Raw genomic sequence first — 14,531 nt, forward strand, 5'->3', positions numbered from 1 at the left:
ACATCTTCTGGTTGGCCCATTAGTTTTTATTCATACATATAACCACCAATGTCATTGAAACTCCACATATTCAGCTTTTATTATATTGTTAAGATGAGCATGAAGTAGTGTATTCTGGAAGTTTTACAGCATTCAACTTATGTTTTAATATATATATATATATATATATAACGCTACCTTTACAGAATTATAACTGTAAAGGTAGCAAAAGTGTATAAAATACTGCCATATGTGTTTAACAGAGATCTGAATACGTGGTGATCATGCGGAGCAAAACAAACCAGAAAACTAAACTTGTAATGAGCAAAGTAATACTGAAACCACCTCAGTCTGGTCATCTCACAAGAACCTCCAAATGTATATTTGGCATCATTATGGCTTACGCTTCCTCGCAGTTCCTTTAACACTTTTCCAGCTGCTGTTTAGATAAGTCTATTACCCAAATTTGTCAGTAATTCCAGCCACTTTGATGTTATTTAGCCACTCAAACCGCTTTCAGCATAAAAGACTTGATATTTTTGGGCCAACAGCAAATTTGTCCTTTTCTACAGAACGCAGTATGAAAAATATCAGCTATACTAAGAATATATGGATACAGCTGAGTAAACACAAACAAAACTGATAAAGTGCTAATGGACACCTAACCAAAACATGATACTTCTGTTTGTAAGTATTTTCAGTTCTAATAGGAGAAAAACAACAAAAATCAAGGTTCAAAACAGTTATAGATGGTGATTTAAAAAAAATACAACAATGGAGCTGAAAGATGCTGAGCTCTAAATGGGCTTTCTGTGTGTTCTTTAAAACTATTTAAAAGAATATAAACTTATCACTGAAATCTGTTTTTTTTTTTTTTTGTTTGTTTTAAGATTACAAGAGAATGAGTAACATACAGTTTTCCTTACAGGCCCTGATCTGAGAGGGAGAAAATGGCTTTCTTGTTAGAGAAAGCCTTTTCAGCCCAACACACCAGCAGTATACTCCAACTACAAATACATTTCGGACAAACAGATGAGAAATTACAGTAAACAGATTGAGGATATTTTACGATTGTAGAAACATTTTTTTTTTATTATTATTTTGGATAAAGACTTTGCTTTACACAATTCATATATGTTAACAGAGGGACGACACTTTAATTTGCATGATGCTGGTAAAATGTTTTCAAAAATACTGTGATGTGCTCAATCAGCAGCGTCCTGAAATTTAGTGATTATAGTGCTGACTGCGTTTTCCAGTTTGGAGTATACCGCCGGCCTTCAGGTCCTTTCTTCAACTACGAGCTATACAACATTCATATGATTGCAGTCCTCCTTTAGCACTCCAGGCCTACAGATGGAGTGGTCCGGTCACGAGTATTTTTTTAATTGTCTTTTTTTTTTTTTTTACATTTTCTATTGATTTTTTTTTTTTTTTACATTTGTATTTTCATTTTTGTACAGTTTGTTGAATGTTACTTCAATCAAGAGGTTGAGGGTCAGCTATGGGCATGGTGTGCAGAACTTCGTCAAGAAGCTGCAGAGCTCGGTGTAAATGGATTTCGATCCAGCAGGGCGTCTCCTTGATGCTTTGCCGCGGGTAGTCGGGCCCCCAGCCTTTCACGAAGCTCATGCGCAGAATGCACAGCCTGCGCAGGTCGTCGACTCCGATTCCCGCCGCGGCAGACAAACCTGCGGGGGAATTAGTGGACAGAGCAGACATCTTAATCACAATGAGGGAGAACGGCACACAAACTCACTTCTCCACTCAGAACAAGCTAAAGCTTCAAAGTGCATCTTGACAAAGTTAAAAACTGTTTTTGTGTCTGGCGTGAGATGAAACCTGAATGTCGAAAAATTTATTTACATAAATTTACTGAAACTGGCATCAGTAAAAACCTCAAGAAGTGAGAATGTACGGCAAAGGAACAACAACCACTGCTAAAAATGGTCAAACAAATAGCTGTTTTTACTCTGAAAAAACATCTACCCACTTACAAATTCCATCCATTCCCTGCAGTTTTATCAAATAATTCAGATGAACAAAAAATGTTTAAAGAAAACGAATAAATAAAAGAAAATGTTTATTGCTTGTTCACTTTTACACAGCCAAAAGTATAGGGATATAAATGGGCTATCGACCATAACAGTAGCATTAATATCCTATATCAGACCAAATTTTCATATCGATGCATCCATAACAAATACTCAGGAAATGTTAGTCAACTTCTGATTTTGAAGACATAAAAAATAAATTTCCATTATTGTGTCTTTTATCAAATGGAAATAGAAACATAGGAAGTTTGGTCTGATTTAACTTCTGACAGTAAGAAGAAAAAAAATGGTGGATTTGTCTTTATTCTGTGTATGCAATCTTCTGGTGTCAACTATATATGGAACCTTGATGTGTGTTTATGTGTGCCGTTCTAGAAGATTAGATGCTTCAAATTAAGATATTAAAAAAAATTGTGATAAGTCATAATAATATCTGCCTTTAATAAAACACCTGACGCTAAACTCTTAAAGCCTAAAATGTCTGCTCCTTTATTCTGTGCCGTCTGGTTTTTCCTTCTCCTGCGCTGTAATTTACTTGGTCACAGTGCTTTGAGAAAGGCCCTGGTGCTACTTAAGGCTCAACCCCCCACAGGCGGGGATAATGACAAGCAATCATAGTAATACACTTGTTGGAGGCCAAGTGCAGCATTAGGAGCACTCACTGATGGCAGGGGCGATGCCTCCCACTGAGCCCGGTCCTGGGATGTTCCCAGCCACGGCTGCTGCCTGAGCTGCAGCTGCTGCCTGCGCCGTCGCCGCCTGCTGCTGCATCTGCCTGTGGCACTGGCGCAGGTCGAACACCTGTCAACATTCAGAGACGCAACATCTGCCTGAGCAAAGCGGTTCCCAATAAAACAGGGAGGAAAAGATGAACATGCAACAGGAAAGTCAAACTCTAAGCTGTAATCCTTCAACATTCATTATCTATTATGATTTAAAGGAATTTGATGAATTGAACAGTTGTGTGCAGCTCTATGTTGAAAGGTCCATCCTTTTCAAGAAACAAATTTCTAGCTGATGCTAAACTCAAGGTTGGGCAAAATAAAACTATGGTATGGAACGCGCTCCTCTCTCACCTTGATGTAAGCACTGGGGTAGATTTTATGAACGGCGTCGCCCGGGGCGCGCCCGGCTTCTCGATCCAGATAGTAGCTCTGAACGAACACTGCATGATCGCTCAAACAGCGCACCCACACGTCACCTTCACCTTTGCATTCCAGCTGCACACCTTTGCCGATGTGAAGCCTAAAAATACAAAAAACTTAATATCTTAGTCACCACACGAAATTACTGTTTTAACAAACTACATAAAAATAATCTTGTCCTATTTGCTCTTGCCTTGCTCTCTCAATGTTCTCTGTCCTGTGGACATTGCTCAGCTGGCCCAGGCAGAAGCGATCTCCTCCTGATGGATCCACGTAACCGTCCACAGTGACTATCGGACATGTGGACGGCACCTTAAAAGTCTCGCCAACCTGGACGTCCATCTCAAAGTACGCAATGGAGCACCAGTATTCTGGAGCTGGAACGAAAGAAATCTAATGTCAGTGTTTTTGCATTTCTGGCATTTCCATTAAATCCAACTTTATGCTCACCTGGGTGGTTGGATATAGGGGGTTGGAATGCAATTTCATTGGTAACAGGCCCTGGGGAACATAAAGAAACAAATTAGGAACAGCAATCCATCAGTAACAAACCTGATGTAGAGACTGATTCTAAATACCCAAATGGTTCTGCTTCATCTACAGCAAAACTAAAAAAATTTCATGAATCTAAAATCCATTAAAAATACCAATTGAAAGTATTCAGTTAATTAATATAATGTTAATGTTCAAATTAATCACAGTAATGTTGCTGTATTTGATAAAGGAGCCCCCATTGTGAGAGCTTCTAGTCAAACACATTCATGTCTGTCTGAAATAACATCAAGATACAACTGTCCTACATCTTATCTAATCAACCCAGATTGTAACTTAAATAACATTTTTACTTCAAAAGGGGAAGCAGATGATAGCAGTCTAATCTGAGTAAAAACCTTTTGCAAAGCTTGTTCTGTATTATCTGAAAGATCATCTTACTGCAGACTCCACACTGCTTTAACTGCCAATAGTCTTTTAGTCATTTATATCACATTTGATTTTATTGCATTTGTCATTTTAAGTCTTGCGTTAGTTGCATGAAGAGCATTCAGTTCATACTTATGTCTCAAAACTGCAGCAGAAATAAAGATTTTTTTGTCCATCTTTTCCCATCCACTCACAGTAATGGCCTGTGTGAGGCATCGGGGGGTGATGCTGTAGATGCCCATTCTGGTGTTGTGGCACCGCTGGGGGGAAGCTGCTGTTTCTGCTCCAGTTCGGAGTGGGATCTGTAAGCACATAAATAAGACACTAGTGTTGGCAAGCAACTTGCATAGAGATACAAACAGAACACTCGAATTGAGCAAACCCAGAGAAAACGCTTGGTTTGAAAATGGATATGTTTGCATTCTTTTCGCTTTTGTCAACACCTTTAATGCAGCAGTCAGTGTGATATTAGCTTAGAAAATCAGGAAGAACTTCTAGTTTACAAATAAAAAAATAAAATAACCTGATATTTACACACACTATAAAAATACACTCAGTCTTTGACATTCCTATTTTCAAGCAATAAAATTTCTGTTTACATAAAGTAAGACAACTTTAAAATAATTACTTTCAAAATGTCTTTTTTTTTTTTTAAATGTAGAAATCCCCAGGTGAAAATGTCATAGCTGTGCAAGCATCTGATTAACTAATTCATAACATTTGAGCTATCTGGAAGCACAGCATGGAAATGAGCCACACTTCAAACACAAAGCTTCTTTGTGTTACATGGAAAAAAGTTCCTGGTCTGTCAACCAAACAAGTTAAACACCATGGGACTGTCCAGCATTCACAAAGTTCAGGAAGGAGACGGGCATAATTTAAATATACCTGTATGTGCATATTAATGCATCAACAAAAGAAAAAACCAAATAAAGATGCTGGCTGAAGCTGGTTAGACAGAAACATCCACAGTGAATTGTGGTTCTACGTGACGACTATTATTAAAATTGAAGGAAAAAGAGAGACACCAACTGAAGAATGGAGGTTAAAGCATTGCTTTGCTGTAAGATGGACTGAACAGCAAAAAACAGATGGCATCATAAAGAGAGGAAATACTGAAGCAGCGTTTCAGCCAGGAAGTTAAGTTTGAGCATCAATGTGTCTTCCAAATGGACGGTGACCTTAAGTATATCACGAAATTAATTCCAAAGGGGCTCAAGGTGAACAAAATCAGGGATTTAAAGAGACGTCACAAAAGTAATCCGAACCGCTTTGAAATTTCACTTCTGTTTTTTTTCCTCAAACTGGGATCACAGTTACTACTAAAAGTAACATACTGCCTACTCATTACTACTTCATACAACCCCACTTTAAAAAGGACAAAATACACCGAAAACTTTGTCGTCTCAGTATTTTAGATTCCTACCAAAACATTTGCAGATTCTCATAGTGGCAGAGTAAGACAGCTTTACTGCGAGTACATTCCAGACCTATTTAATTATACATTTGTAAAAATTTTACTATCTCTCAAGATTTAAAATATTGTGCTTTTATACTCATCTCTGTTGTAATTTATTTTGATTTCAGAAAAGGACTTCAAGATCAAGCGCTTGTTGATTTGCAATAAACTAATGAACATAACGTGTTTTTTTTAACTGACTATCATCTAAAATCTTAAGTCTGTGTCATTTCTCACTTGAAGGTCCAGCACTAATGGTGGAGAAAGCAGAAGAGGAAGCTGAAGTGCTACCCTCCGATGGGGGTAGTAGAGGGTTGTTGCTGAACGTATCTGGGGGGACAGGCCTCGATGGAGGGTGCTGGATTGTCTGCAGGTGGCTTTCAGAGCTGGAGTGTGACTGCTGGTTTTCATAATCAAACTCGTCTTTCACTATAAGAGGACCTGGCAGAAAACGACAGACATGATTAAGACTGATGAACGTTTACAATGTCGCTGACGAGGAAAAGGAAAGCTTTGTACCTGAATTTGAAAGGGTCAATGTTGATAAGTCTGCAAACACATTAATAAAAAAAACACAAAAAAACATGTGAATCAGTTTAAAACTACTCGTTTTAAATTTTATTCTTACTTACAAGTGTACAATATCTGTTCTGACACATGGTAATCCATGTAAAAATACACTGTAATCTCTTAGTGTGCCATTCTAAATTTATTAGCAAGCTGAATAGCAACTATATGACCAAAATTGATGAACACATGATCCTAACTTACCAATTCCTGGAGAAACAACCCTCTCGTAGTGGTACGGGTTGACACAGACACTGTCGCATTTCAGGTCAAAGGCATACTGGCAGTACTTCACATGTTTTAACTCATTCTTGTGGAGGTCTGGCCATCGCCACAGTCTGGCATAGACGACATGGGGGAAACCTTTACGCCCTGCAACCTGCAGAACACAGAGGAGTTTTAAATATAATGTAAATGAACACTATCAAGTGACATCTGCAAATGAGGCACTATAATATACCTGTAGGCGTCCGTCCAAAGTTCGCTGTATGGTTACGCACTTGCTAGGATGAGCCCCGTTTGTGGTGATGGCAGTAATTAGAGAATCCAGCTCATCCTTCTTCTCCTTCAGCTTCTTGACAAGACTCTCAATGGCCCGCTTTGCAAAGCTTTCACTTTCCCCTCCCTGCCGGTGGCACATGAGGCTGTGCACGATGCTCAGGCAAGCATCGTTGCTTGTAGGAGTGTTTGTGATTGACATCTTGCTTTGTAGTTTTCAGGACTGGGTGGGCTTTCCAGCTGCGTCCCTTTATGTTTTCTCTTTTGTTGTTGTAGTGACAATGAGAAATTATTCCTCTAACCAAAGCAGCCCACGTTTAGCCACCTAAAAACAAAGGGGGAAAAAAAGAGAGCAAAGTTTTATGACCTCAAACCAAAATTTTAAAGCAAAATAATTTTTTGAAAAATTAACATGCTCAACACATAGCAATTTAGGTTTTTTATGCGTGTGGGGTTTTTTTTATACATATATTACAATAACAGTGACAAAAAATACATTTATCTTTAAAACAATTAACTACATTTAAGTATAAAGAAGTAAATCTCCTTATTTTTTTACTGAATGGAGTAGAACTGACAATATATGTTAATTTAGACTGAGCATGTACAACACAATGATAGTTTCAAGTTTCCAGCCACTAAATATAATATGTGCATGAATTATTTTAGGATAGAGTCATAATGTTGTATTTCTTCCATGGTATGTGTCTAATATTATCTCATATATTCACATGTTTACATTAATTCAGTGTAATTCTAAAGGAATATGGTCCTGATTTTTCAGCCCTCAATATACATATTGATCTTTCAGGTCTAAATGTATTCTAAGTACCTAAAAAAATTATAATAATCTAAGGTTCGAAAAGGACTTAAATGGGGACAAAATAAAAACACCTTAAATAATTGTGTCAGAAATAGTGGAATAAAACCTATAGTGTAGAACATTTTAAGCTTAAATTTGTTCTTTTTAAAGTCTAATAACTTAAAAGCTACCGCAAGTGTTTAATTAGGAAAACGTTGTACATAATCCTGGAGTGAAAGAGTTAGCTCTTTTCAGAGAACATGGGCATACCAGGGCTGTACAGTAAACACAAGCTCTCTATGAATGTATAAATAAATGATTATTAAACACAAAAGCTAAACTTAGTAAAATATTATTTAAATTAAAAGTGGCAACCCCCGTACCACCACTTTAGTCATACAGGGATCCTTCACAGAACACCTTACCTGAACCAGCTGACAAATTAACAGATATATGAAATGATGAAAATTACTAGCAGAAATCCAGCAATTTTGATTTTAAACAAACAGTATTAAGACAACTTTGCTAGTGCTAGCCAAGGTGGCTAATCTAAGACACCCAGTAACGAAAAGTAAGGGGGGGGGAAAAAGCCTTACTTCGAATTTCTCTTGAATTAACCTGGTACACCGGTATAATTTATGATCATATGTTCAGATAAACGCACACTTTTACAAAATCAGCAACATCAACACAATACGGGGTAAGCTAGCATGGCTAAGCTAAGTAGCTCTGTTAGCGATGGCTGCTATTTAGCCAACAAATAAAACAATATATTCAATAAATCGAAGCAGTTGAAAACGAATCTGTTTACTTACAGTAATTCACAGAAAAGTAGCGTAGATCCACTCGTAGAAGATGGAGCCAACGACGCTCTAGCGACCTAAAACCTGACCGGCTATCTTACGTTTTGAATATTGTTGCTAGCTGGCTAACAGACCAACTTGACGCTGACGAACCTTCCTTTCTGTTGTTCCCGAAATCCAGCATCTCACGAAGTCAGACGACCACTAACCAGTCTTCTCCGCACACGTTCACCTAATCAACCTACGACACTTCATTGAAACTCAACCAGGATTTTTATGCTAACAGAATCCAGATGAATGCCTAATTGGCGAAAATAAACAAAATCTCTCCTCCACCCACCAGGCTCTGACTGAGCCGTGACAGGCGTGGCGCTGCGGCGCAGCTCGCCTCGCTGTACATTGTGAATGCTACTACACAGGTAGGGTAATCACGCTGAGTTTATGTTAATTATATTTCTATTATAGAACAAAATAACGTTTTGTGAAATTCACAATGAAATCACAGATCTGTGACTGTCATAAAATCTGCTCTTTAATTGTTTTGATCATACTGCGGATATGTGGGATTCAGAGATACCACTCTGAACATTTTCTATTGTTCTCCATGTTTATATAACACTAATTTTCACTACGGGTTCATTATGTAAACATTGTTCTTCTACAGTATAACTAGATAACGATGCCTTATGAACATGTGCAGAGCCATGTTACCAAAGTTAAAATCCTCTCTCAACTATTAAAACTTGGTTAAATGCTATACCCTGGAGTAACAAATGTGTAACAAATCATTACATAAAGAACTGACTTGGTTCTTTATGTAATCAACTATTTTTAATTCACACAGGGTTATGAATCAGTCTACACACACCCTTAATATTAGTAAGTGCCTGTCAGGGAAACCACAAGCTTTTCTTAGATATCAACAACATCTCAGCATATTCCTTTAATATGTAATCGCTCCCCCTTGAACTGGTAGAGTTTATTTAAATTGGTTGGTGTCCAGCCATCAAACTAGATCAAAAACTTAGCTAAATAAGGAATTGTAAACTCTCTATTTAGGAGTTTATTGTAAGAAAACCTAAAATAAAAAAAAAGTATTGCTTTTTTATTTCCGCAGAGATGTTCATGCTTTTCTTTAGTTGTATCGACTCTATTTATTAGGTACATTTTGTTAGGGTTGGACCTGGTCTTTAGTGATCTTGTGTAAATTGTAGCCTCAGTTCTCTGTTTTAGGTGAAAGGAGTGGCATCCTGTGTGGTTTCCTGCAGCAGTAACTCTTCTGCTTCAAGGTTCAATGTTTGCTTTTCTATCCTCTCAAACTCTCCATGTTCTTCTTTAACCTTTCACATAAAATAGGGTTTTTTTTAATTATTATTTTTGAAGCTCATTTGTTATTTTTTCTTTTTCAGGCTATTCTCTGTTATACCAATCACATAAATGGGAGTGAAGACCACAGAAGACCAGTAGTTTGATACTTTCAGGATCAACAGCTATTCTATGTTCAAAGTAACTTAAATTTGATCCCTTTTCTTTCCCATTCTGATGCTAAATTTCAACTTCACCACATCCAGATCCCTCTGCCATTTGATTAGCTTATTCACTATTTTGGTTTGACAATTGAGTAGCTTTACCTAAAAAGCTTCATACAGGTGAGCGTAGATTTGGCGCTGTTAGTTGCAGATCAGTCTGTTCACTGCCTGGATTTCTGCCCTGCATATTTTGCTGCTATAAATCCATATGCTGTGTGAAGATCCTCCACACTGGACAGATCTTGAGGGTCGTTCCTGCTACCTACTTCCAACTGTTAACAGCAAAAGCTGGGTGATGATGTGGAGTGAATATTTATTTTTCCATTTGTACCGTTGCCGTGGCTTTGATAAGAGTATAAGCATGCCATTGTCAGAAAAGGGAAATGGGAGGGTTCCGAGTCCAGCGAGCAACCTGATGTCATGATTGTCAATAGGACATGTTGGTCCGGGAGACCAGGAATCTGACACCACCTTCTCACAAATACTGCCACTTCGAGTGGCGTCTCACCCTGAGTGATGGCCTACAAGACTCCAGGCTCTGACACCTCTTTATCAATATGGCATGGAAGCGGACCGAGAGTGGCCCGCCAGGCATGTGGCTGTGGAAGGATGGGGATTAAGGTTGTTAGATGGAAGCGATGCGATAACCTGGCATTGACATGGTGTGCACGAAACAGGAATGATTGTTCACTGAATATGTTTATTTTTCATATATTTTATTTTAGTAAGCACAATGCTATTCACACCAGTGTGTGAAACAAAACCGAGACGTGAATTGTTTCTATAAAGAAAGATTTCATAGAAGCTGAAAGTCACATTGGATAGGACAAGTAATTACTTTTTTTTTTTTTTTTTCTTTTTTTTTTGAAAAGATGCCCCACGGGGTTCCACGACACTGAAAATCCTTCTGTGGTCCAAAATAAGAAAAACATGTTTTCTACAAATTTGGCAAGCATCTCAGAGAAAGAATATTACAATTGTCTACTTATCTCAGATGTTCCAAGATTCCTCTGGACAAGCTCATAATTTACAGTTTTGTAGTAAATGCATAATTTTCTTAAGCAGGTTGGAGTTTTTCATGTTTTTCATTTTCTTTTCATCACTTAACTTTTTCTGGTGTATATTACAATAAAAGTCAGATTTCACCTCTTTTGCAGGAGATGAAATCAGAGTTGTACTATTTTTTACCTTATTATTTGCTATAAATATGTCAAAGCTTTTTTTTTTTTTTTTACCTAAAATTGCTGATCTGAAATCATAACACCAAAAAAATCCAAACCTTCTTGTTTCCCACTTTTCTTCATTATGCAGTGCCTTACAAAAATTATCCATACCTGTTAAACTTATTCATATTTTGTCTCTTTAGAACCATAATAATTACTGAATTTTATTGGGATTTTATTTTCCAGTCCTACACAAAGTAATACACAATTGTGAAGTAGAAAACTTTTTTAAAAGTTGCAAAACTGTGATGCAGATGTGTATTCTGAGTCAATACTTTTCAGAACCCTTTGGCACTGTAAACACAGCTGCAAGTCTTTTGGAGTATATCTCCAAAAAGTTTGCACATTTTGGCTAAAATATTTACAGATTTTTCTTTTTAAAATAATAATGGCAATGCACAATTTGTAGCTGTCCATCTGACATTAAAACTAGAGTAATTATAGGCCACTGTGCTAAAAATTTCAATGTACTGTATACACTGAAATTCATAGTTGCAATATGACAAAATGAGAAAAAGTTCAATGGTTTTTAAATATTTTGAAAGGCATTTTAATGCTGTATAAATATGACAATCAATTGCAATATATAACGATAAACTGAAGTGCTTTCAAAACACGATGAAAGGTATATGGAGCTGTGGTAGACTAATATGAGACACTTTGTTGCATCAGTTCAAAGTGTTTCTGTTCTAAATTAACAAAACACTCGGGGGTTTGCCTTTATACAGCTGTAAATTTCCATCCCTAATTTACAATTAGTCCACTGTATGAAATCTGGAATCAAGCACACGAGCATGATAAAATAGATTGATAGATTTAGATCTTCAACTAAAAGTCTATTTTTCTCTGTGACGTTATCTGCAGCCACATTCTGCCACCACCATCCCCTCATACTTGGGGTTGAAAGTAACCACTCCATTATCGTGATAAAGGAGGGAGATTGGCTCCAGCTTTGTGGGAACACAGCAGGCAGCAGATGCTCGTTCGGGGCGCCTGAGGCTCAGCCGAGTCTGCACTATGGCATGCTTGGTGGGAGAAACCTCTGAGGTCATGGGTGGGCTGCACACGCCGTTGCACTTGTACGCTTCATACCCCAAAGGCTGGATAATCCAGGAGTCCCAGCCAATGTCTTTAAAATCCACAAAAAGAGGCGACCGCCTGCATGACTCGGTGTTGGCGCTGCGGCGGATTCGAGGAGGCGTGTCGTAGATAAGATTGGACCGCACCTCCAAGGCAGACTGGTGGTCTAGCTCGTCCTGTTCAGGGTGGTCAGAGTTGGGATTTGCACGGTCATGAAGAGATTTCTGGCTCGTTATCGCGTTATCAGGAAGGTCATTCTCATGCTTAATCATCTGACTTAGCTCTTGTCTGTCTTCTTTGTGATCTCTGCTCTGGTCATCTGAGAACACGATTATCACTGGATTGTGTTGCCCCTCCACACTCCTGTCAATATCAACCTGTGACACACGTTTGCCACTTTCTATTGCTTCTCTCATGGTCCCTTCCTCATCTGCCCCCAGGTTTTCAATGTGAACCTCCAGCCTATGAGTTGTGCACCCTGACTTCCGCCAAAGTGTCACCACATGAGTGAGGTCAAATGACACCCAGCTATTATCTTTGGCATGGATATGCTTTGTCACCAGTTCCTCCAAATCCTTCATCGCCTCCACCTCCTCTTTATCCCTCTCTCTCCCTTCTTTCCCCACCTCTTTTGTCCAAACAACACCATCATGTATCTTATAGATTGTCACCTTGCATCTGAAACCGGCATGTGGTCTTTGGGCCTTCCGCACAAGCATGAAGAGTCGAAGCTCAGCCATTGTAATATGCTCATAGTGTGGCATGGAGATATTGAATAGGAGGGGATGTATCCATACACCAGTGGCTCTTATACTTCGGGGGGAAGAATCTGAAATCAAAATACCACAAGAGTTATCTCAATGTTGTCTGTATGGGTTTACCTTAGTAAGCTAGCGTTAATTTGTTGAATTTTCGCAAAAAGATGGTTTTGTTCTACATGCTATATTTAGAGCACCTTTCTTTGATTTCGGTAACTCAGACTGTTCCATCATATCCAAGACGATCTCAAACATGATCTTATTTTATCTAATTTATCTAAATACATTTCGATCAATTTGTTCAAAGAAGTTTGTACCTTCATTCTTGAAACTGCGCACAATGTTGGCAGACGGCATTGCAGTGCGGTCATTGGCAAATCGGTTGTAGAGCTCCAGCATATACTCTGGAAGTGGCTCTTTCTGGGCTGTAGGCATCCAAGGCTGGGACCTTAGCCTGGTGAGGTTCAGTCTTGACAGAAACTGGCTCAAAAAGTCCTGCGCACTGTGGAGAGGACTGTTGATCACATCCATGCCGACGGATGTCCTGTGGTAAGTCTCTGCAGACTTGATTGGACTGCTGCGGCTCAAGCCAGTTAACGCTGCAATCACAATATTTAGGAACCCAAGGTTTGAGAAAACCAAAGTGGTCATTCTTGAGCAGCTGAAAGATTTAAATCCAAAGACAGACAAGCATTTGATGAGAAAATGTGGATCTCTTGGAGACTTTCCTTCATTAAAGGACAGCAGGTTGCTGAAAACAGCGTTGCACTGGTTTATCTTGAAGTTTGGTTGTGAGGGCAGGGCAGAGCTGCTCTGCTGACATGTTTGGAGATGTCGCTAAGGCCCTGCTCAGCCCTCCTCTTTCTCACCACACCAGGGACTTATAACCATCCATAAACTCATTTGATTCTACCCCAACTTACAGGGATTTTTGATTAAAATCACTGAGCTGACTTTCAATTCAAACTACGAGCCACCCTAAAACTGCAAATCCTCTGCTTGGATTTAATTAAGAATTTAATTTGGTCTACAAACCATGACACAGTCTCTAATAAACAAACTTGTAAAGCTTGTAGAGTTTTTTTGTTTCTCTGTATTTTTCTCCACAGTGTATCTGGGAAGAAATCTACAAGCACATTTGCAAGCACATTTAGATCCCCATACATTCTAATTTATCCTGCTGCTAATAAAAACTTGAACCTAAATGTGCTGATTTAAGCCTTTAGGCTTGAAGATATACATCCAAGCAAGATGGAACCACACCATAATGCTACTACTACCATGCTTTATGTTTGGCACAGAGTTATAGACTTAAAATCCTTACATTGACTTCCCCAAATATTCTCCTGGTTATTAAATACATAAACCTTTTCTGCATAATGGGGGAAGCTGGAAAAGAAAGCAGATTTTAGAGATGGGACTTCTTTTCTTCAGCACTGCTCTTTATTCCATGTGAATATTCACTGTTATCTTCCAGTTAGAGGTTGGCTTGAGCTTTTGTCGCTGTTTTCCAGACAATGACAAAGTGGTCTTACATCCGCATGATGGTTCCATCCACAATAAATGTACATTTATGAGTTAAATTCTCATTGTTAAAACCAATTGCAGTTGTAGGTGACTTTTTCTGCCTGGAAAATAAACAATTCAAATATAAGATTAAAGCCTAAGATGAAACTGGCATTGAAATCCATCCGGAGTGCATGTAAACTTCTG

The 14,531-nt window shown here is 38.4% G+C and overlaps 2 protein-coding genes across 3 annotated transcripts; both read right to left on the minus strand.

Moving 5' to 3' along the window:
- Positions 1-57: 57 nt before the first annotated feature.
- smad4a (SMAD family member 4a) lies at positions 58-8,616 on the minus strand. 2 transcript variants are annotated; one of them, XM_032569473.1, is made up of 11 exons: positions 8,241-8,615; positions 6,586-6,948; positions 6,330-6,504; positions 6,078-6,107; positions 5,796-5,999; positions 4,294-4,401; positions 3,629-3,679; positions 3,372-3,555; positions 3,110-3,278; positions 2,696-2,834; positions 58-1,670 (listed from the first exon to the last, which is right to left on the minus strand). In XM_032569473.1, the coding sequence occupies exons 2-11, from the start codon at positions 6,823-6,825 to the stop codon at positions 1,459-1,461; spliced, it is 1,512 nt and encodes a 503-aa protein (XP_032425364.1). In that variant the 5' UTR covers positions 6,826-6,948; positions 8,241-8,615; the 3' UTR covers positions 58-1,458. The 2 variants fall into 2 exon arrangements, with proteins under 2 accessions (XP_032425364.1, XP_032425365.1); XM_032569474.1 differs by lacking the exon at positions 6,078-6,107 and having other exon boundaries at positions 8,241-8,616.
- Positions 8,617-10,619: 2,003 nt separating this feature from the next.
- On the minus strand, positions 10,620-14,441 carry bmp10l (bone morphogenetic protein 10, like). Its single transcript, XM_032570819.1, has 2 exons — positions 13,136-14,441; positions 10,620-12,889 (listed from the first exon to the last, which is right to left on the minus strand). The coding sequence occupies exons 1-2, from the start codon at positions 13,467-13,469 to the stop codon at positions 11,835-11,837; spliced, it is 1,389 nt and encodes a 462-aa protein (XP_032426710.1). The 5' UTR covers positions 13,470-14,441; the 3' UTR covers positions 10,620-11,834.
- Between the last annotated feature and the right edge of the window lie 90 nt (positions 14,442-14,531).

The sequence above is a fragment of the Xiphophorus hellerii genome, chromosome 8, assembly GCF_003331165.1.
Source record: "Xiphophorus hellerii strain 12219 chromosome 8, Xiphophorus_hellerii-4.1, whole genome shotgun sequence".
In the NCBI taxonomy this organism is placed as follows: domain Eukaryota; kingdom Metazoa; phylum Chordata; class Actinopteri; order Cyprinodontiformes; family Poeciliidae; genus Xiphophorus; species Xiphophorus hellerii.